Source organism: Phoxinus phoxinus (assembly GCF_949152265.1).
Source record: "Phoxinus phoxinus genome assembly, chromosome: 4".
In the NCBI taxonomy this organism is placed as follows: Eukaryota; Metazoa; Chordata; class Actinopteri; order Cypriniformes; family Leuciscidae; genus Phoxinus; species Phoxinus phoxinus.
In genome coordinates this window covers 44,549,294-44,571,567 of record NC_136879.1, presented here as the reverse complement: position 1 = coordinate 44,571,567, position 22,274 = coordinate 44,549,294, and the positions used below count along the sequence as shown (strand labels likewise).

Sequence of the window (22,274 nt, the reverse complement as noted above, 5' to 3'; positions counted from 1 at the left end):
AGGAAGTAGCTTTAAAACTTGTATAAAAATAAAGACTTAGTCTTAGAAACGGAAAGTAAACGGAGAGCAAGGCTCTCTTGAAGCGGAGTTAAAGCTAAGAGTTAGAGAGACTAGCCGTCTAGACTAGAATCAGAGACTAGAGTGGTAAACTAGAATAGTGGTGCAGAAGTGAAGAAGAGAGAACTGAGCTTCTTGGCTCGTCTCCAAAATATGAATGAAACCGGAGCACGCCCATTGTGGGCCTGGGAGCCACTCACGAGTGGGGATTCTTGTGGCGCCAAGATTCCTTTGTCTGTGTGGCACGCCTATTCAGCGCGTGGGGAGAGGTTAGAGTTTATCCTGACATTATTCTACACATCGGTAAATGTTTAATAATGCATAATAATTGGTTTCTCAAAACAGATTCGAATTCGTCTAATTTCCTGATTTAAAACCATACCAAATTTGCTATCGTTTAGATAATGTTAAAAGAACTATATTGATTTTTTGAGTATTACGCGCATCTATTGGCCGTTTTCAATCCAGTAAACGTGCGTTCTTCTTCAAATTCTGCATACATGTTAACCGTATTTTCAAACAGATTGTTGCATTTTCACAAAAGCGTTTTTCTTCACTTTTAGAGTTCTCTGCGTGTGTGTGTCTGTTACTCGCCCCCACCGTGTGGGTGTGTGTGTGTGGGACGTGCGAGATAGTGTGTGACCTGTTTTAACCTCACACGGTGTAAAACATATGTCTGTGTGTGTGCGTTTGGATTTAGAACAAATACATGAATGGAACTTTCACTACGGGGAGTCCGTACTTGACAGACCCCAGACGCTGTGGGCATCGTTACTGGATGATAAATTAAATTAAAACCCCAGGATACCTCACCTTATCTAAGCACAGAATCAGCTAAAAGCTTTCAACACGCGTTAGTGTCTCTGGCAAAAGGGAGAAGACAATTTGGAATGCATTAAATCACAAAGTCTGTGTTTTGTCTAAGTTTAGCAAAATGTCAAGAAACCTCTTAGCCATGCAATAAGTCAACCGAATAGAAAATGTATGCTTTTATCGATCACCATCTGGCAATGGTGCTACAGCGAGTAAACGCTGTTACCAAGGCTGATTGTTATCCATTGCCTAGAGTAGATGACTGTGTGGATCGTGTTGGTTCAGCTACATGCGTCTCAAAACTGGACTTATTAAAAGGATACTGGCAGGTACCTTTAACGGAACGTGCTAAAGAGATTTCAGCCTTCGTAACTCCTGATGCGTTCCTTAATTATAGGGTAATGGCTTTCGGAATGAGAAATGCCCCTAGTACATTCCAGAGACTAGTGAACACTGTTTTGGCAGGCGTGTCTGGTTGTGAAGCCTATCTAGATGATCTGGTTATATACAGTTCATCCTGGGATGAGCATTGGAACTTGCTTAGGGAGGTTTTCTCTCGTTTGTCAGATGCAGAGCTTACTGTCAATTTAGCTAAATGTGAATTTGGTAAAGCCACCATCGTTTACTTAGGTAAAGTGATTGGAGGGAGACAGGTTCGTCCAGTTGCTGCAAAGGTTACAGCCATTTGTGATTTTCCACCACCTGTTGATCGAAAACAACTTCGACGCTTTCTGGGAATGGTGGGTTATTATCGAGCGTTCTGCAGAAATTTTGCGACTGTAGTATCACCCCTTACCGATTTGCTAAGTCCTAAGACATTATTTCAGTGGTCAGACTCGTGTCAGAGTGCTTTTGAAAATATCAAGTCCTTGCTGATTTCAGCGCCTGTGTTGTTAGCACCGGATCATTTAAAACCATTTAGCCTCGCCGTGGATGCGAGTGATGTGGGGGCGGGAGCTGTTCTTCAGCAGAGCCTGATGAGGTAGAACATCCTGTGTGTTACTTTTCAAAGAGGTTTATTGCTGCACAAAGGAATTATTCTACTATTGAGAAGGAGGCTTTAGCTTTAGTCCTCGCTATATGTCATTTTGAGGTCTATTTGACTTGTTCTCAACCTATTGTTGTGTATTGTGATCATAATCCTCTTCTCTTCTTGAACTCAATGCGCAACGCTAACCAGCGTCTTATGCGTTGGAGTCTGACTCTACAGCCATATGACCTTGACATCAGACACATTCGAGGTAAGGATAATGTGGTGGCTGATGCCCTGTCCCGGGTGGGCTAGGGGTATAAATTTGGAATATAATGAAAAAATTAAGGTTTACTTTTGAAGGTGTTACATGTGCATATATTTGAGTTATTTGTTCTGTGCAATGATTTGTCTGTCCTCCAGAGGGCGACAGTGTTCTTTGTGTGTGTGTGTCTTTGTCTTTGTCTTGTTAGGAACTGATTGTCGGCACCTGTGGATCGTGTGTGCGTTTGGCATGAGAACACTAAGCGGCAAAATCTGTTCGGCGGCGGTTTTGTGTGCTCTCATGTTGATTGTGTTACCCCGACTGGTTTTCCTTCTACCACTATGTTTATGTTCTTTTGTAATAAATCCCCTATTTGAACGAGTCGTGTTGTGCTGTCCTCAATTGTGTTAGGGCTGCGGTCGTAACAGTGTGTCAGTGTGTCTGTGATGGGGGCTAGGTCCTGAAGCACAGCTAGCTGTGTGTGTGTGTGTGTGTGTGTGTGTGTGTGTGTGTGTGTGGGGCCTGGTCCTGCAGCACAACACTAGCTACAACTGTGTGTGTGTGTGTGTGTGTGTGTGTGTGTGTGTGTGTGTGTGTGTGTGTGTGTGCGTGCGTGTGGCCAGGTCCTGCAGCACAACACTAGCTACAGCTGTGTGTGTGTGTCTGTGTGTGCGTGCTTGTGTGTGTGTGTGATGGCGGCGGCGGCAGGCTCGCACGCTGGCATGCTGCACTAAGAAAATCAACATACACCCGTCGTAGCTGCCGGCGAAAACGCAGAAAGAGCCAGTTATGTTAATATCAGGACTACTCACAATGTGCTTGGTTTCAACCCTGAAGTTCGCGACCAAAGCTGCTTTAAGAAGCGGTAAGATCCATAACATCGGATGGCGAATCCATGACCCGACAAATGTTTGTCCCGAGAGTAACCATCTGCACGCCACCTGGGCAAACTTTGAACATTACAATCGCCCACTCTCTGACCAAGAATGGATGTGTTTTCAGGCACAGGAGAGAGCGTTCAGAAAAACCCTGGATGTTAAATTAATTCGCGATAAACAAACAATACGATTTACCGGAAACAACCCGCGTTACTGGACTAAACTTATAACCATCTTATGTGGAGTATACTACAGAAATGGATCCTGCACAGCTACTCACAGAGATGGGAGACCACTAGGAATACCTCTGTTAAAATATACCGTAAGAATCTTACGGAAATTCCCCCTCTGCAGAGCGCTCTCACCGAGGCCCGATTCAGAGACGCTCACTGAATGGATAGATCAGCAGTTGCGCTTCGTACGGGAAACTATCCAGCCAGCGCTCAACAGAGCGACAAATTCCAGCAGTGTGAGAGAGCCCAGAGTGGCAAGCGAAAACGAACTAGCGTATCTTTGGGAACACCGTAGGAGTAAGGCAATAGATATCATTTTAAATAACAGCACTTACCCAGATCCCCCTCCTGTGATAAGCGACGTGGACCAAGTTTATGAGTATTATGCTGCGAAATGCCAACCAGCACAGTTACACCAGCGGCTAAGCAGCCCTCCATGGTGCGGCGCTCTTGACTTGGACAACCCGAAAGATCACCCCGCAACCTCGGACTTCACCGCAGAGGAGGTTTCAAGAGTTCTTTGCAGCCTCCCGAACAACAAAGCATGTGGTGCAGACGGGGTGACTTATGAAGTGCTCAAAGCAACAAAACAATTCTCAATAGTGACACTCACTCAGATTTTTAATGTCTGTTTAATTAATCGGAAAGTTCCCGATTCTTGGAAGGGGGCTATTATCTACAGGATCCCCAAAAAGAACAACATCCCAGAAGATCCCTCCACCTGGAGGGACATATCGCTGCTCCCCACTATATACAAGGTATTTATGAAGTGTATTCTAAGCCGAATTTTACCCTGGCTGGTGGAATCGGGAACATTGACAACAAAACAAAAAGCATACATAGAGAGGCAGGGAATGAATGAGCATGTATTCTGTTTGAAGACTGCCATTGATGATTTTAAACATGAATCCTCCCGTTTCTATGCGGTATTCCTCGACTTCCGAGACGCTTTTGGCTCTTTACCTCATAGCGTAATGCTTCATTCTCTTGAGGAAATAAAACTGCCGGAACAGTATATACATATAATCAAGAATGTATATGACAATTCCTTTCTACAAGTGATTTGCGGACATCAACTAACGAAACCGGTTAAACTTGAAATTGGGATTAAGACGGGGTGTCCCTGGAGCGCTGTGAATTTCATAGTGGCCTTAAACCACTGGTTGAAATGGTTATGCCTCCTCGCCCCGCCTGGTATTACATCTCCAAACCCAGTTCAGGCTTTTGCTGATGACGTCCTCATAGTATCAAGAGAGGAGAACGTCATTACCAACATGCTGTCATACACCGATCGCTTCCTGCAATGGTCTGGACTTAAAGTTAAGAACAACAAATGTGCGGTGTTTTACGAACGACGCAGCGGTGGCAATAGATGGTATAGAGCGAAGTATGATCAGCCTCCATCATTCACAATCGCTGGAAGCACAATCAGAGTTTATTCAAGACATGAATCATACAATTATCTAGGACACATGTTTAATGTTGCAGGAGAATGGCAAGAGCAAGTGAGCGATATCTGTAAGGAATACTCCATCAGATTAGACTTGATAGACCAGTGTCCCCTGCCGACCTGTATGAAACTCCAAGCGGTTCGGGATATAGCTCTGTCTAAGATTCAACATCTGTTTGCCAATGTCCACATTGCTAAGAAATATCTGACGGAGCTGAACAATAAGACCGTGCAGCTGGTAAGAAAATGGTTAAGTCTCAACACACACACAACAAGAAGTATTCTCTTTATGAACAAATCAGAAGGGGGACTGGGGATTCCCAACATTGAATGGATTTATACAGCTACCAGAGTAAACCATTTACTGCACATGCTGAATAACGATGACCTTACAGTTCGCGAAGTTGCCCGGCGCTCACTGCTGCTGGATCTAAGCAAACGCAAGGTCCCCTATGCTGCAGACGGAGAACCAGGTTTCCTTGGCTTCCGAAAGAAACTCAGGGCTGCAGGATTTGGAGTACGTTCGGATTGGCCCGATCTGAATGACTTGTGCAGCAACAACAATATACAGCTGAACTGGGCGCATACTGGCGGGGAGCAGGTAAATATCAGTGAGGGGCAGATTATGGATTTAAACGTGTATGCTGAGGCAACTATACATCACACTGGAACCAGTAAGAAGCTGAACAGCCGGACGTGCAGGTATGAAATCCTCCAATATTTTCAAGCGCAGCAGCGCGATTATTGGGTTAACCTGCGCCTTCAAGGTAAACTCGCTGGCCTGCAGTGCGCGGACCATACAGTCTCACACTCTGCGTTACAAAATTCAGCCGTTAACGGAGGTATCCTAAAATTCGTTATTAAAGCTCGGCTGCAAACTCTTCCGTCTAAATACAACCTCTCCCTGTGGTTTCCAAAACACCACGAACCATTCTGCTTACTACACAGCGATAGGACAATGGAATCTACAGCGCACATAATGAACGGGTGCCCTGCGTTTAAAGGACTTTACATCGCGCGCCACGATCGCATCGTAAATATAACAGCTCAAGAACTGCGCAAAGTTTCTGGACAAAGTGCAATACACACAAATAAGACTGTTCAAACTAGCTGGTTTTCAAATCTGAATAATAATATAAACTCTCTTAGAAGTGTCCTCAGGGAATACCCAAATACTCCAGACATTGTAGTCGTCAATGAACTTTCTAAGAGTATTCTGATTTTGGAAGTGGGCTGTTGTTTTGATGCTTATATGGATTTGTGTTTTTCTGAGAAGATGTTAAAGTACCAGTCATTAACCAATGCTTTGGCAGTGTGTGGTTACAGGATCAAATTGATCATCTTAATCTTTGGCAGCTTGGGACATGTGCATAGATTATGTGTCAGAGGTTTGCAGATTGCTGGACTGAGTAAGAAGACCTCTAAGCAAACAGCCGAGTACTGTTCTGTGTCAGCAATCATAGGCAGTCTGCATGTGTGGAGAAGGCGATGTCACCTCTATCCATAGCCTATGTAGTTATTTATTCATGTGGTTGGGACTATTAGCATTGTTTGTATTGTCCGGTGAAACACAACAGGCTCTTTGTGAATATTTGGATGCTGTGTTGTTTTAATCAGTATTGGTCATTCCAAATAAAATAATCAAATGTGTGTGTGTGTGTCTGTCTGTCTGTCTGTGTCTGTGTGTGAGAGAGAGAGAGTTGACAGAGAGAGAGCGCAGAGGTGTGTGTGTGTGTGTGTGAGAGAGAGTTGACAGAGAGAGAGAGCAGAAGAGTGTGTGTGTGTGTGTGTGTGTGTGTGTGTGTGTGTGTGGGGACAGAGAGAGTGCAGAGGTGTGTGTGTGTGTGTGTGAGAGAGAGTTGACAGAGAGAGAGAGAGTAGAGGAGTGTGTGTGAGAGAGAGAGAGAGTTGACAGAGAGAGAGAGAGTAGAGGAGTGTGTGTGTGGACAGAGAGAGCGCAGAGGCCAGAGACGGTTAACTCTAGAGTGACCCACTGTATATATCTATTTATTAAGTGTGTTAGCTATTCACACTAATGAACCATATTGTAAAGTGTTACCTATTTGTATTTTAAGTCATTTTAAAGGCTGTTGTTCACTTGGATCTATTTTTATTACCACAATTTTTTAACCGATTACTCGATTAATCGATGGAATAATCAGCAGAATACTCGATTACTAAAAGAATCGATGCTGCAGCCCTACATAAGAGCCAATTAGACAATAACACTGTTAATTACAGTGACAACGAATGAAGAACTCACTATTTGTATATAGTCTCTTAATATATTAACTACAGCTTATATACTATTCATTAACTGTAAACTAATATATATAACGATGTAAATGTTAATCTGTCGCTGAACCGCCGGATGGGGCTTACGCCAAAGATATATTGTGTACACTATCTACATATTAATCCTTATTCACTCCGAGTCTTTATGGTGGAGATGATCTTACCTCAGTTCCTCCAATTTACAGAGAGGATTCTCCAGTCCAGCAGAGAGCAGCTTCACTCCTGAGTCTCCTAGATTATTATTATACAGTTCCAGTGTTCTCAGGTGTGAGGGGTTTGATCTCAGAGCTGAAGCCAGAGCAGCACAACCTTCCTCTGTGATACCACACTCAACCAACCTGTAGAGAACAATGACACACATTAAGCCCATATCCAGAGATAAACATTACACTTACAAAATAAATAACATAATGCTGTCAATATTAAATATATACAAATACTCATTAGTTCATGTTTTAACTTATGTTTTAACTAAATTACATCAGTTAGGATTAAATATACAGTTTATACAGTATAAAAATCATATCTATGGAAAGTCCCCATACAACATGGAAACCCAACGTGTGTGATTGAGTGTGCGTGTGTGTGCTTAATGTATTTGTAAACATTTTAAGGAACGTGTGTGTGAGTCAGTGAGTCAGTGAGTGAGTCAGTGAGTGAGTCAGTGAGTGAGTCAGTGAGTGAGTCAGTGAGTGAGTCAGTGAGTGAGTCAGTGAGTGAGTCAGTCAGTGAGTCAGTCAGTGAGTCAGTCAGTGAGTCAGTCAGTGAGTGAGTGAGTGAGTCAATGAGTGAGTCAGTGAGTGAGGGAGTCAGTGAGTGAGTCAGTGAGTGAGTGAGTCAGTGAGTGAGTCAGTGAGTGAGTCAGTGAGTGAGTGAGTCAGTGAGTGAGTGAGTCAGTGAGTGAGAGAGTGAGTGAGTCATTGAGTGAGTGAGTGGGTGAGTGAGTCAGAGAGTGAGTGAGTGAGAGAGTCAGTGAGTGAGTCAGTGAGTGAGTGAGTGAGTGAGTGAGTGAGTCAGTGAGTGAGTGGGTGAGTGAGTCAGTGAGTCAGAGAGTGAGTGAGTGAGTGAGTGAGTTAGTGAGTCAGTGAGTGAGTGAGTCAGTGAGTGAGAGAGTCAGTGAGTAAGTGAGTGAGTCAGTGAGTGAGTGAGTCAGTGAGTGAGAGAGTCAGTGAGTGAGAGAGTGAACCAGTGAGTGAGAGAGTGAGTCAGTGAGAGAGTGAGTCAGTGAGTGAGTGAGTGAGTCAGTGAGAGAGTGAGTCAGTGAGTGAGTGAGTGAGTGAGTGAGTGAGTGAGTGAGTGAGAGAGTCAGTGAGTAAGTGAGTGAGTCAGTGAGTGAGTGAGTCAGTGAGTGAGTGAGTGAGAGAGTGAGTCAGTGAGAGAGTGAGTCAGTGAGTGAGTCAGTGAGTGAGTGAGTCAGTGAGTGAGAGAGTCAGTGAGTAAGTGAGTGAGTCAGTGAGAGAGTGAGTCAGTGAGTGAGTGAGTGAGTCAGTGAGTGAGTGAGTCAGTGAGTGAGTGAGTGAGTGAGTGAGTGAGTCAGTGAGAGAGTGAGTGAGTGAGTGAGTAAGTCAGTGAGAGAGTGAGTGAGTCAGAGAGTGAGTGAGTGAAAATAGAGAGAAATCTGCTTGTCATATGCGTACATATTAGATGCGTCACGTGCAGGTCTTAAAGAGACAGTAGCCCTAATAGTAACACACAGCCGCTTGTCCTTAAACGGGATATATATTGATATTCAGCCTTAATATATTGAGATATGGTTTTTGGTTCATATCGCCCAGCCCTTTTGTTTGTTTGTTTGTGTTTGTTTGTTTGTGTGTCAGAAAGCGAGCGAGAGAGAGAGAGAGAGAGAGAGAGAGAGAGAGAGAGAGAGAGAGAAGCTACATATTAATATTGTAATATTAATTAACTGCTCAATATTAATTTTCCTTGTGAGTGAGTGAGTGAGTGTGTGACTGTCTGTCTGTGTGAGTGTGTGTGACTGTCTGTCTGTGTGTGTCTTTGTGTGTGTGTGTGTGTGTGTGTGTGTGTGTGGCAGAGAGCGCGAGAGAGAGAGAGAGAGAGAGAGAGCGAGAGAGAGGGCAGCTACATATCAATGCTCGCCTTGCTCTGTTCTGTGATGCACGTTCGTGACATATTACATTACATTACTACACAGAACAGAGCAAGGCAAGCGTTTGTGCTTATAAAACTTCAATATTTTATTTATTTTTGAAATGATGAACGTTTCGCTAGATAAGACCCGTATTCATCGTCTGGTATCGTTTAAAGCCCTTTGAAGCTGCACTGGAACCGTCATTTGGACCTTGAACCGTTTGGGGCCCATTGACGTCCATTATATGGAGAAATTTGTTCATCAAAAACCTTCATTTCTTTTCGACTGAAGAAAGAAAGACATGGACATCTTGGATGACATCGGGGTGAGTCAATTACAGCAAAAGTTTTTTTTAAAGTGAACTAATCCTTTAACCACCTATGGAAAACTACAACTTAGCTATCATGACGTAAGGTAATCTTTTAGATCAAATAGATAGTTTTTAAATATAAAAGCATTATAAATGTTTTATTAGTGTTGTCCAAAAGGACACATGATATTGCTACAAAGTGCACCAGTGACCGAAATGTCAAAATATCAATATTTTAAGAGACACTTCCTGACCTTTGCACATGTTCTAGCGCTCCTTCAGGGTCTTTCTTTTGATACAATATTATGTCACATGACATACCACAATGCATTATGGTCTGAAATGGTCATTGATGTCTGTTATCCAGGAATGACATGAGAGAAATCACAATTTGGGGACACAAGTCTTTCTGTCATAAAAATGTAAATAAGCTTAATATTATCACTATATTTGTAGGAATCATTGAAAACATCCATACAATTATACCCAAGGGTCTTAAAGATTAATTACTTATAATGAATTCTCACATGAGTAATTAAAGAGGGGGGGGGGGGGGAGTCACTTAATGAAGTGCATTTAAAAATGTATACATTTTTAATATTATGAATATGCTTGGGACTCCAGAATTGTCACGCCGCGTCATTGACCCATATCAGTAAATTACTGTTATTCTAAGAGATTATGTCTCTATGTGAGGGAGAAAGATTATATAAAACTGATCAAATGAAACATTGAATACATCTGTTTTTAAATAAATGTATTAACATTTAAATTAAAATGAATATGAAAAAAGTCTAAATATAAATGTTTATATACACACATTATAAATGAATATTACGGTTAAGTAGATCACACATCAGGTCAGATAGGTGGAGGGTTTAAAAGCTGAAGTGTGACACTCATAGTTTTTGTTAAACCATTTATTTATAATGTTTAAGAAATGTAATGTTTTAACAGTGATGCTTGTTCTCAGTGTAACTTACAGAGCGTATCTAGTTGCTGTAACCACAGGCAGCAGCTTCTGGAGAACTTCATCTGCAGTGTTTTGTGGGACACTAATCGAAAATAAAACATAAACAAGTTCATTATTAATGCTAATAATAATAAATATCACAAGTAAATAATACATTAACCCTTCCTAAATACCCTCAAATATGTTGTTTAATTAAACACTGCTTTATAAAGGACATGTGATAAAGTTGATTTAGTCTCTATAACTGTAGAAGCCTCGTATTCAACAACACAGAGTAGTTTTATCCTCATCTCGTCAATGTCACCAGACAAACAAAAAACCAGACAACAGATGCAGGATACAGTGAAGAGGGTTTTTGTTTGGTGTAAATCAACATATCAGATTTGTTTGTCCTGTCAAATGCGTATATTTTCACGAATCAAGAAGTATTTTGTGTTAAACAAGTTGGTTTTGAAACGAGAAGTAAGCTAATCACATTACATTTATTACTGGGGAAGCAGCACTGGCCACACACACACACACACACACACACACACACACACACACACACACCTCTTTCATCCACGTCTCGTTCCTCCCTCACACTGCCGCTATCATAGGAGCGCGTGCACACGAGATGCTGATCGCACACGGACATTCACACATTTCTCCACTCTCCCTTCCGTATCCATATCCCGCTCACTTCATACTCCCTTACACTGCACTATCTCGTCGTTTCGTTCCTTTGAGTGTGTGTGTGTGGGCGTATCCCAGATAGCAGACCGATGTCGATTCAACGTTGATTTTTAGTTGTAAAGGTTAGTATCAATCATCAATCAAATTTCAACGTTGAATCAACAGTTACGTTCAATCAGAACGTTATTACACCGAAAATAAAACATCGATTCAACATTGAAATGCGGTTGAATGGCGTGTCTGACGTTGATTCAACGTTAATTCGATGAGCAAAACGATGTTGTTGTTTCAATGTCACGAGAAACGTTGTTTCCACATTGATTCGATGTCAGTTTGCTATCTGTGAGTGTGTGTGGGCGTAGTCAGTCTTCCGGCGGCAGCCGTTGATGACGTCACGGCCGGGTCGCGCAGGCGCATCGCAACCGGAAGCTGACGAAACCATTGTCTATTGTGAATATGTGTTCGTGTGTGTATTTAAATGCGAGCAAGGATTATGTATTAAGTGTAATATGTGTTTATTACATTACTGAATTTGGTGTTTTCATTAGTTGTCAGTTATAATCATCAAAATTAACAGAAATAAACATTTGAAATATATCAGTCTGTGTGTAATTAATTAATATAATATAGGCTACAAGTTTCACCTTTTGAATGGAATTACTGAATTAAATCAACTTTTTCTTTTTTAAATAAATAGACCATTAAATGGCCTTTCTGGAGAGTTTTGTGCAAAGAAATGGAGAAATTGAGTCTGAAACTGCAAGGTTAAGAGCATATACTTTGCATTGTTGTAGTATCAACAGGTATTAGGACATTTAGCATTTACATTACTGTTAATCAGTCATCACTTGATTCCACATTGTATTGCCTTGTTATGATATAGTGACCCTGCCAAACATAATGTGCCACATGAAGAGACAGTGCAGCATATGACCGTAGCAACAGCTGAGAAGATTTGGGTCTGTGGTGACCAGGTCCTCCTCACACACACTTCCTTCTCCCATTCTCTCTCTTTACTACGACAAAACACACACACACATGTGCTGACTGAATAGATTGCTAGTTTATTTTGAGTAGCCAGCTAGCAGTTCTCTTGGCAGCATTCTGAACATGGGAACATTCATTATATATCGCTGCGTACATGTATCCGTGTCGCCTAGATGCGCATGCGCGAGCGGCGCGCGATCACGGTCGACTGACAACGAGATTAAGAGCTGAACAAGAATACGGCCGTGTTCCGATTGTTCTCATCTCAGCTCCGCCGAGACAAAATAGACATGCCATTTCAAAACTCTTTCATTTATTGTCAGAAATATGTTTTCAAAAGCATCACTTTCATCAAATGTTATGTGACATAATTTCCAGTAGACAACTGACTGCAAACAGGCCCATCAGGACACAGACGAGCAGGCTTATGTGCCAGAGCCCCGGCCCAGTCTAACCACTGTTATATATATATATAAAATAGTATTTTTCTGTTTTTAGTATTTTTCTGGTTTATTTTTCCCTTTTGTTGTTTCTTTGGTACTTTGGATGTTTGTTTTGTTATTTATGTGGGCACTTGTATATATTCTACAGCTGATGATCCTGACACTGTAATAAAGTCCAGCTTCAGGAAGTGCTTCTGCGAGTGCGCCATCATCTCTACATCCCTTTACAGACTCACATTTCTCCTCCTCGTCTTCATCATATAATCTAATCTTCATCCTCACAGCACGCCAGTTATGTGGCGATCATGCGCTATGAAAATATTGTGGGACAAATTAATTGTAATAATAATTTAATAATAAAAGTAGCCTAACAACAGTAATGTAATATTACATTTTTTATCAATGCAATGCAGTGAATGACAGCCGTCTGTCTCCCAGTGTCTCACATTATTGCCAGTTTAGTGTTCAGGGATTAATTTACACAGAAACATAAGATAACATGTATGCCTTCATCTCCGAATACATTATTTGTGTCTTACATCTCATAATGAACTCAGATAAACTCAGTGCCGACTCATTTCCATCAGTTCTTTTACATGAACTGGAATGTGTGCAAAGGATTGTGGGAGATTGAAGAACACGAAGGATACACTTGATGCATCTTCAAAATGATCTGAATTAAAGACACAAGATGAAGTCTGTCTTCAACAGATCCTTCACACTGAGACGGCCTTCAGAGGCGCTTGATGACGTGCAGTCGAGATATGCAGCCTTACTAGGACACAGCCACGGTTTGAGGAACACCCGCAAATTATGTTCAATATCCCAGAAATCAGTCTGTGCCCGTGATTTAAACACCTCTGATCTCTGAGTTTCTCTTTGTTCATAATGTTTTAGACTGTAATGATTGCACTCAGTGTCACTTACCCATCATTTCTGGCTCCAATTAAACTCTTCAGGTCAAACTTCTGCAGTGTCTCCTCTGAGGACAACAACACAAACACTAAAGCTGACCACTGAGACGAGGAGAGTTTCACATCACGTAATCCTCCACGGCTCATATGAGGTTTAGCTTCGTCCACTAGAAAAAGATCACCCAGTTCATTCAGACAGTGAAACAGATTGATGTATTTATCTGGAGAGGGATTCTCACTGATCTTCTCTTTAATATAGTCGACTGTTTCCTCATTGTTGTGAGAGCGGTTTGCTGTCTGTGTCTTTAGTTCTTGTAAGAGACTCTGATTAGACTTCACTGACAGACCCAGAAGGAAACGGAGGAAAAGGTCCAGATGCCCATTTCTACTGTCTAAAGCCTCATCCACAGCTCTCTGGTGGAGATCCGATAGTGACACTGTGTCTCCATTAGTTGGTCTGGTAATCTGGTCAAACACATTGATGTTATTGTTGATAAAGGAGAGATGCACATATAGAGCTGCTAGATGTTCCTGAATGCTCAGATGAACAAAGCTGAAGACTTTCCCCTGACACAAGCCCAACTCCTCTCTGAAGATCTGAGTGCACAATCCTGAGTAAACTGACGCTTCTGCCTCATCAATGGCCCACTCGCTCAGGTCTTCCTCATAGAAGATCAGGTTGCCTTTCACAAGCTGCCGATACGCCAGTTCCCCCAGTTTGACAATCATGTCTTCATCTTTCACTTTCTTCTCATAGTCCTTCTCATGTTTGATGTTGATCTGAATGATCAGGAAGCGTGTGTACATCTGAGTGAGTGTCTTGGGAATCTCTCCTCTCTCTGCTTCACTGCACATCTCCTCTAGAACAGTGGCTGAGATCCAGCAGAACACGGGGATGTGGCACATAATAAAGAGGCTCCTCGAGGACTTCAGGTGTGAGATGATCCTGTCGGCCAGACGCTGATCCCTGATTCTCTTCCTGAAGTATTCCTCCTTCTGTGTGTCACTGAAGCCTCGTACCTCTGTCACTCGATGGACACACTCCGAGGGGACGAGATCCGCTGCTGCTGGTCTGGAGGTGATCCAGATGAGAGACGAGGGAAGCAGATTCCCCACAATGAGGTTCACCAGCAGCTCGTCCACTGAGGCGGATTCAGTCACATCACACAACCTCACATCGCTCTGGAAATCCAGAGGCAGACGACACTCATCCAGACCATCAAAGATGAACAGCACTTTATACTCATCACTGGATATGTCCATTTCTCTGCTTTCAGGGAAAAAGCGATGAAGAAGATCTGAAAGACTGAGTGTTTTGTCCTTCATCAAGTTGAGCTCTCTGAAAGCAAGTGGAAATATGAGCTGGACGTCCTGATTCTCTGTCCCTTCAGCCCAGTCCAGGATGAGCTTCTGCACAGAGACTGTTTTTCCAATGCCAGCGACTCCCTTTGTCAGCACAGTTCTGATGGGTTTGTCTTGTCCAGGTAAAGGTCTAAAGATGTCACTGCATTTGATCGGTGTGTCCTCAGTTTCTGCTCTCCTGGACTGTGTCTCAATCTGTCTCACCTCATGCTCATTATTGATCTCTCCACTTCCAGTCTCTGTGATGTAGAGCTCTGTGTAGATCTCATTCAGGAGTGTTGGGTTTCCCTGCTTTGATATTCCCTCACACACACACTCAAACTTCTGTCTCAGATTTGATCTCAATGTGTTGAGGACTTCAGCAGGTTTAGAGTCATGGCTGTAAGATTAAAATACCACATTATTACACAAGTCAGAGAAGTAAATAGCCATAAATTAAAACATGTGCTGTATTATGGGACACAGAACATCATTGGGTTTCTGAGATGTTTCCATCATTAATCGTGTGTTTGAGTGATGTGTGATTTTGCATTTTACCTGAAACCAGGACACATGCTTTCATTAAAGTCTTGAGGTTGAATCTCAGGCTTGAACACAGTTGTGTTTTTAACTGGTCTGGATGGAAGATTTGACCTTAAATCAGAATGAAGAGTGTAAAGAATCAGACACACTGATATTGATGTAATTGTGTCATTAACTGAGTAATAGACCAACAGCTTTTACAGTGTGTGAATGTATTAACAATACAATACATAGAGCTTTACACAAGAGCACAATGATGATCATTAATAGACTGAAACTTGCAGGATCATAACTCATTAAACTGCTGTATATTAATAATAATTTCATAAAAATCAAATACTAGAAGCATAACTTTTATAGAAATGATATACCTGAGATCAGACTGTGTGTCTCCACTGTTAAACTTTAGTGGTTTCTCCATAGAGGCGTTACTCTTCATAGACACACAGCTGGACTCTGGGTTTGAGCTCTTCTGCTGGACTGAACTGGTTTTCAATCTAAGTAAAATAAAAAGCATACAGACTTAAAAATTATTTAAATATTTTGCACTTTTACTGAATCTTCTGTCTTAGGAAACACCAGGGAGTGTTGTAACACGTTTGCTGTAACGTCTGTAACTCAGTGTGTTTGGCGAATGTTTTGTCCTGGTGTGAAACTGTAACTTTCAACAAAGCAAACAAACTTTAACAAACTTTCTGAACCAGCAGTTAGAATAATCTGCTTAATTTTACACCTACTACATTATATAAAGGTGGAAAAAATCTCAGCTTACATTTACTGTCATTGCTTGTATTAGACGGACTAATACATGTTGCTTTTAACTATAACTTTTATAGGAATGATAGGGGGGAGCGGGGCACAACCTAACACTTATCGATCTTCTCAGTTTGTGTAAATCGTCTTGGGGTTCAGAGTATTTATTTCCCCATTAATTTCACACGTCTAGCACAATTATGTGGCTTTGTTTCATTAATTCAGTGTATACTTTTTTCTTTATTTCCCCTGAAAGAATGGAAGTGAAGTGTGACAACATGCCCCATAGGTGAGGCACAACGTAACATGACCATATGACAGATTAAAATGTTATCTGATCTAATAAAAAAAGTATACAAGACAAACTAAAAATATTGTGTCAATAAAATACAATTATTAACTTTTTCATATAAAATAATGGTTTCTGTATATTAATAATTATTTCATAAAATATCAAATACTATATTACTAAATAGAAATGATATACCTGAGGTCAGACTGTGTGTCTCCACTCTTAAACTTTATTGGTTTCTCCATAGAGGCGTTACTCTTCACAGACACACAGCTGGACTCTGGGTTTGAGCTCTTCTGCTGGACTGAACTGGAACAGAGAACACATTCAGTTTAATCCTTTACATTACTGTGATCATTCTTTATTAGAGGAACCATAAACACATTCATATTTTTATTACATTTTGTTTAATGTTTGTTTGAAAACAAAAACAGGCAAAATAGGTATAAAAATACTGATATTTTTCTGAGATGTAACACAATATTTACAGTGTGTGTTGAAAGTACCTGTGTCCTGGAGGAAGATCTCCATCTCTGGATGCTTGTGAATCAGCCATGATGAAGCTGCAGGAGAATCTGATGAGTCTGATCTCCTCCACTGACTCTCTCACGTGAGCGCCATCAGTGTTTAAAGTCTGTGTAGAGAGAACGTTTCGTCTTAGCGGTCTCTAATTTAATAACTAATGATCATTTTGACGGAAGTGAATACATTAAAACTAACTTTAGCTGGAAAATAACATTATTCAAGAACCGCTATAAAGCCAAAACAATCTGTTACCTTAAATTACATGTTTATCTCTGTAAAGCAGCTTTGAAACAATCTACATTGTTAAAAAACGCTATATAAATGAAGATGACTTGACTCAAGCTCATGTTTACACGTATGCTGTTAAACTCCTGAAGAATCACAGACATCATGAAACCTTGAAGTGAAAGAAACCCTTTATTAAAGATTTCATAAAACAATCACGTAAAATGTCCTCCAGATATTAATAATAATATGAGGAACAGGAAGTCACATGAACACTCACCTTGATCAAACTTTTACAAGATACAGGATCTCAAATCCACCAGTTTCAACATCATAAAGATAAATGGAAAATCTTTCGTAAATGTTTCTATTAAACACTTTGATGCTGTTTTTCCGTATCGTATCGGTATTTTACCTGTTTAAAATGGCGACAGGTGAACTCTAACTTACTTTCACTTTAGTTGCGTAGACTGTCAATGGAGGTACACCTAACATGTAACTTTATTTGTTAAAAATTCATAAAATGTATACAATGAGCGAGTACATTATGAATCCATCTTCTAACCGGTGTTGTGGTCTTATCCTGAATCACTGCGGTACGCCTATAATACGTGTTTATATTCGGACTATTTTAAACCGCTGCGGAGTAGCACAGTACCTGCGTGACTCGCCATAGACAAACAGAGAGAAGTAGATCCGGCTACAATGTTCTTCCGCAAGCAGTTTGTTTATTAACCGCTAAAGCGCCAAAAGTTGCATAATACCTTTAAAAAGATTTGCGTTTGTGTTCCGAAGATAAACGAATGTCTTACGGGTTTGGAACGATATGTGGGTGAGTGGTTAACGACAGAAAATGTCATTTTTGTGTGAACTAACCCCGTTTAAACTAATGAAGTTTGCTGAAGCACTTAAAGATGCTGTCCTGTATAATGCCAGTCATGTGGAGTAGATGAGGGATGTTGTTCCTGATCACTGAGAGTTTGACCAGCATCCTCCTCCTCCTCTTCATCACCTCCAGATCATCAGGACAGACGAGATCTGCTGGTTCTGGTGGATCTCCTGTTTCTCACTTTCTCCACAGACTCAAAGGTCAGAAGCTGTTGTGTGCTAATGCTTTGAGGACATTATTAAAGACCTGATAACTTTGCATTAACTTTCTATTGACGTTACGTTTCATCAGAACTTTTATAGAACTTTGCAAGCTAAAGTTTTTTGTTTGTTAAAAATGTAAAAACAGAAAGCTCTTTTTGTGTTTTCTACCATATATTTTTGTTCTTTTGTTTATTCATCGGGTTTTTTAGATCCACTGCATTACACTCACACAGTCACGTGTAAATGGGTTTATAATGTAATAATCTATAAGCCAAGGCATATTTAACTTCACTCATTCACTTCACCTTGAAAGCAGATCCATGTGTCCCAGTGCACTGAAATATCTCATGAAAGTACTTACTATTTTGACGTTGGTTCTTCGTTAATATATCATGTTTTCTCCTTCACGGCACAGTCTGGAAAACACCTTCAGTCGAGCTGAACTTTGTGTTCAGAAAAGAGTGTGTATCTAACAGGTTTTTCTGGATTCGGCACATGACTCTGACCGGAGAGAGAAAATAAACCACAGAACAGCGACAGCGCCATGAATCCTGCGGGGAAAATCTCATTCAATCTCATTCAATTCAATTAAATTCAATCAACTTTATTGATCCCACAAGGGGCAACTAGTTAAGAGCAGCATGTATACACCAGTACATAACACGAGTCACCCACGTTATTCGTGTAACACAAGAGTTAATTGACACAGGGACAGGTGACTTTAGGCACCTGATATTGGACCAGTGACTAGGTTCGTTACAGGAGGGTAAGTGGTCAAGGCACACAAGGACTCAGAGAATAGCTGGAAATGACTCAATGTATTTTGTTGGTGCAAAAGTAATAACGATAAAACAAATGTAATACAACCACAACAACAATAGAAGAAAAATAAATAAAAACAAATGAAATAATTGTTCTTTTCAATCCCTTGTTGTTCTTTTTGGTATCCTTGAGCTCTGTTCGCTATTTAAATAGGTTTATAAATAGTTTTCTTTTCTATTTGTTTCTAGGTATTCGACTTATATTTCAGTTGTTTAGTTTCTATTTCGGTTTATAGATACTTAGTTTTACTAACTGTTAGTTTAATAAGAGCTTTTCTTATCTTTAGTTTTTTTTTATATCTTTATATAAAAGATCATAGAAAATATAAACCCAAATTAAAACAATTGAAATAAGAAAAAGAAAAGTACAATATTACAATGGTTCAATTTGAAACAATTTGAAAACAATTCCACAATTCCAACAATATGTATAAATGAATGTTCCTTTGTCATCCAAGGTGAAAAAAATATGTTAGCGTGTGCAAAAGTCTCTTGGTGTAGATGAAAGCTTTGTATCAACAGTCAATAGTGCAAAATAATTGACTAGTCAGGTCCTACCAGTCAGAATATGCAATAAATTGGATTCCACCTGATCAGTAGAAGCACTAATCCATTGGAACGCACAGGATTACTCCGTCTGCACTTCTCAAGTTCACAGAGGTTCGGTTGGGAGGCTCGCCATCTCAATGTATGAAGGGTTTGATCCAATCACACAAAAAACTTGACCAAATCCGGGGTTCATATGCTTTTGACCCACATTGGATTTCACAGGGGTTCTCAATCAACAATCGTCAGCGCCAATATCAACAATCACGTTCTCAGATTTATCTTAGCTTTTTTTCCTCTCGCGATCAGCAATGCGTGCGTCTCTCGTTGCTTTCGCGTCTCGTCTCAATGACGTCACGCGCAGTCTCTGTCCAGACTGAATATGTTAATTAGGCATTTAGTTATTTTATCAATTTATTTTATTAAACTGCAATTACTTTATTCAGTTTTTCTGTTTAATACTTTCAGTATTTTATTAGAAATATAATTATTTGAAAATTATATTATATTCTTTGTTTCTTAGATAGCTGAATTCTAACCTGTGTTACACCCTCCCCCCTTAAACCTATGCAAGTCCCTTTGCATGGCTAAAACCTAAGACTTTAGAGCTTGGGGTGTCTTACTGGTTTGGGATGTTCTGCAAGTGTTTCTACAAAAGCAGTGTTCAGCCCTTGAAGCAGGGATTGGATAATGGATATCATTGGGTTTCCAATTTCTGGGTAAGTCAGTCTTTTTGACTTCTGCTTCACTCTTTTTGACCTTCTTAACTGAATTTCATCCTCACTTGCACTTTGATCTGTTTCTTCCTCAGGTTCAGTAAGTTCTGCAAATTCTGTTCTGCTTCTCCTCAATGGAACATCAGGTACACTTTCCTCAACTTGAACAGCTTGTGTGTCATTGCCCTTCTCGTTTCCATCAGGTACATCCAGTTTTTGCTGCTCTACTTGAGGTAAGTGGCTTCTTTCTTTCAGGTTTTCCTTTACAGGTTCTGCCCCACAGGATGAAGACAGGGTTTCAGGTAAGTACTGAATATCAGGTAAGCGTTCCATTTCAGATGAATCATCTCTTCTGGGCACGTTTCTTGCATTCACAGTCTCTGTACCATGACTTGGAACAGATGATTGAGTTTCAGCATCAGAGTTAGAAGAAACGTCTTTAGGTTTTCTGACCACATTGTACTCTCTGATGACCCTTTGTGTAGGAATGGCTGGAACTTCAGAGAATTGGGGTACATAGTCATCTTCATCAGAACTTTGATAGTTTTCCTGACATTCATCAGTTTCCTCCTCTCTGTGTTGTCTGGTTACTCGTTTTCTCTGAGGTTTTGTTACATCAGTTTCATCCTCCATCAGCGGAGATAAGAATCCACAAGGTAACAACAAATCTCTGTGTAATGTCCGTAAGGGACCATCTTGTCTTTCGGGTCTCACTGTATAGACAGGTAATTCACTAGCACGACTTACTACAATGTGTACCACGGGATCCCATCTGTCAGCTAATTTGTGTTTTCCGCGTACTCTCACATTTCTGACCAGGACACGGTCACCTTCCTCGAGAGATGACTCTGTTACTTTACGGTCGAAACGGATTTTGTTTCTCTCTGCAGATTTGGCTGCATTCTTTTGAGCTAATTTGTAGCTCTCTTGAAGGTGAGTTTTCAGTGATTGCACATACTGCGAATGGAACTTAGGATTGTCTTGACTCACTGTAGTGTTGAAAATCAAATCAACTGGCAATCTTGGCTGTCGTCCGAACATTAGCTCGTACGGTGTGAATCCTGTTGTTTCATGCTTTGTACAATTGTAGGCATGTACAAGTGGTTTCACAAAGTCTTTCCATCGGGTTTTCTCTTGAGTTTTCAAGGTACCGAGCATTCCTAGCAGCGTGCGGTTAAAACGCTCGACCGGGTTCCCTCTAGGATGGTACGGTGTAGTTCTAACCTTTCTGATACCAGCAATGTCACAGAGTTCTTTGATCGTTTTGGATTCAAAGTCGGGTCCCTGATCACTGTGGAGTTTTTCTGGCACACCATAATGCACTATGAAGTGTTCCCACAAAGTTTTAGCAACTGTTCGGGCTTTTTGGTTTGGGGTGGGAATTGCAACTGCATACTTGGTGAAGAAGTCTGTTATTACCAAGATGTCTTTGGTGTTGCTACTGTAGTAATATTGACTTTGAGTATAAATTGGGGAAATTAGCACTCAAATGGGAAATTAAATAATCATGGTTTTGATGAATATTATTTGCATACGCTATAAAATGGTTCTAAATATGGGCTTGTACCGCCTTGAACCGATATGAATATGCATCCGATTTACTCGTGATACTAATTCATACAGGAAAGGGGAATGATTTTAATCAGTCGTACTTGGAATTACGATTTTAACCACTAATGCGTATACATAATAATATTTACCTCGACACTTCGATCCGTTTAGCTCTTGGCAAGTACAATCACATCCATCTGGCCATAATGGATACAATTTACTCTTCAAGAGATCAGATCGGAAATATTTAAACTATGCAATGTTTAAAAGTATGGTAGAGCGTTTTTAACAAGGTAGCATAGAAAATCTAATTTTCAGGGATTTCAGATTGTGGATTCATAAAACACAACTTCAGACGAAGATTACAATGAAGTTTAATAAAAGACAATTTAAAAGTACGTAGGTTACACGATCAAGAGTATAACAATATGCATAAACAAAACAAATGATTATAAAACGATTAAGTAGCGTGTATATATATAAACACGGGATTCCCCAAGAGATGGAGAGAGAGAGA

At 40.6% G+C, this 22,274-nt stretch overlaps 1 protein-coding gene and 1 long non-coding RNA gene across 6 annotated transcripts in view; one reads left to right on the top strand and one right to left on the bottom strand.

Moving 5' to 3' along the window:
- The window catches only part of LOC306997717 (protein NLRC3-like), a 48,067-nt gene extending 29,421 nt beyond the window's left edge, over nucleotides 1-18,646 (bottom strand). The window contains exons 1-8 of one of the 5 annotated variants that reach the window (XM_079611124.1): nucleotides 18,485-18,646; nucleotides 16,788-16,915; nucleotides 16,477-16,590; nucleotides 15,608-15,733; nucleotides 15,252-15,347; nucleotides 13,366-15,093; nucleotides 10,344-10,415; nucleotides 7,126-7,299 (exon numbers count right to left, since the gene is read on the bottom strand). In XM_079611124.1, the coding sequence (XP_079467250.1) occupies nucleotides 7,126-7,299; nucleotides 10,344-10,415; nucleotides 13,366-15,093; nucleotides 15,252-15,347; nucleotides 15,608-15,733; nucleotides 16,477-16,590; nucleotides 16,788-16,837 (2,360 nt within the window). In that variant the 5' untranslated portion in view covers nucleotides 16,838-16,915; nucleotides 18,485-18,646. Of the gene's footprint in view, nucleotides 1-7,125; nucleotides 7,300-10,343; nucleotides 10,416-13,365; nucleotides 15,094-15,251; nucleotides 15,348-15,607; nucleotides 15,734-16,476; nucleotides 16,591-16,787; nucleotides 16,916-17,311; nucleotides 17,675-18,484 lie in introns of those variants that run through there. The other 4 variants (XM_079611123.1, XM_079611125.1, XM_079611121.1 and 1 more) reach the window with 4 other exon arrangements.
- On the top strand, nucleotides 17,735-18,647 carry LOC306997738. The gene is made up of 3 exons (XR_013797439.1): nucleotides 17,735-17,863; nucleotides 17,937-18,120; nucleotides 18,539-18,647. It is a non-coding gene; the product is annotated as an uncharacterized lncRNA (long non-coding RNA).
- The last annotated feature ends 3,627 nt before the right edge of the window (nucleotides 18,648-22,274 follow it).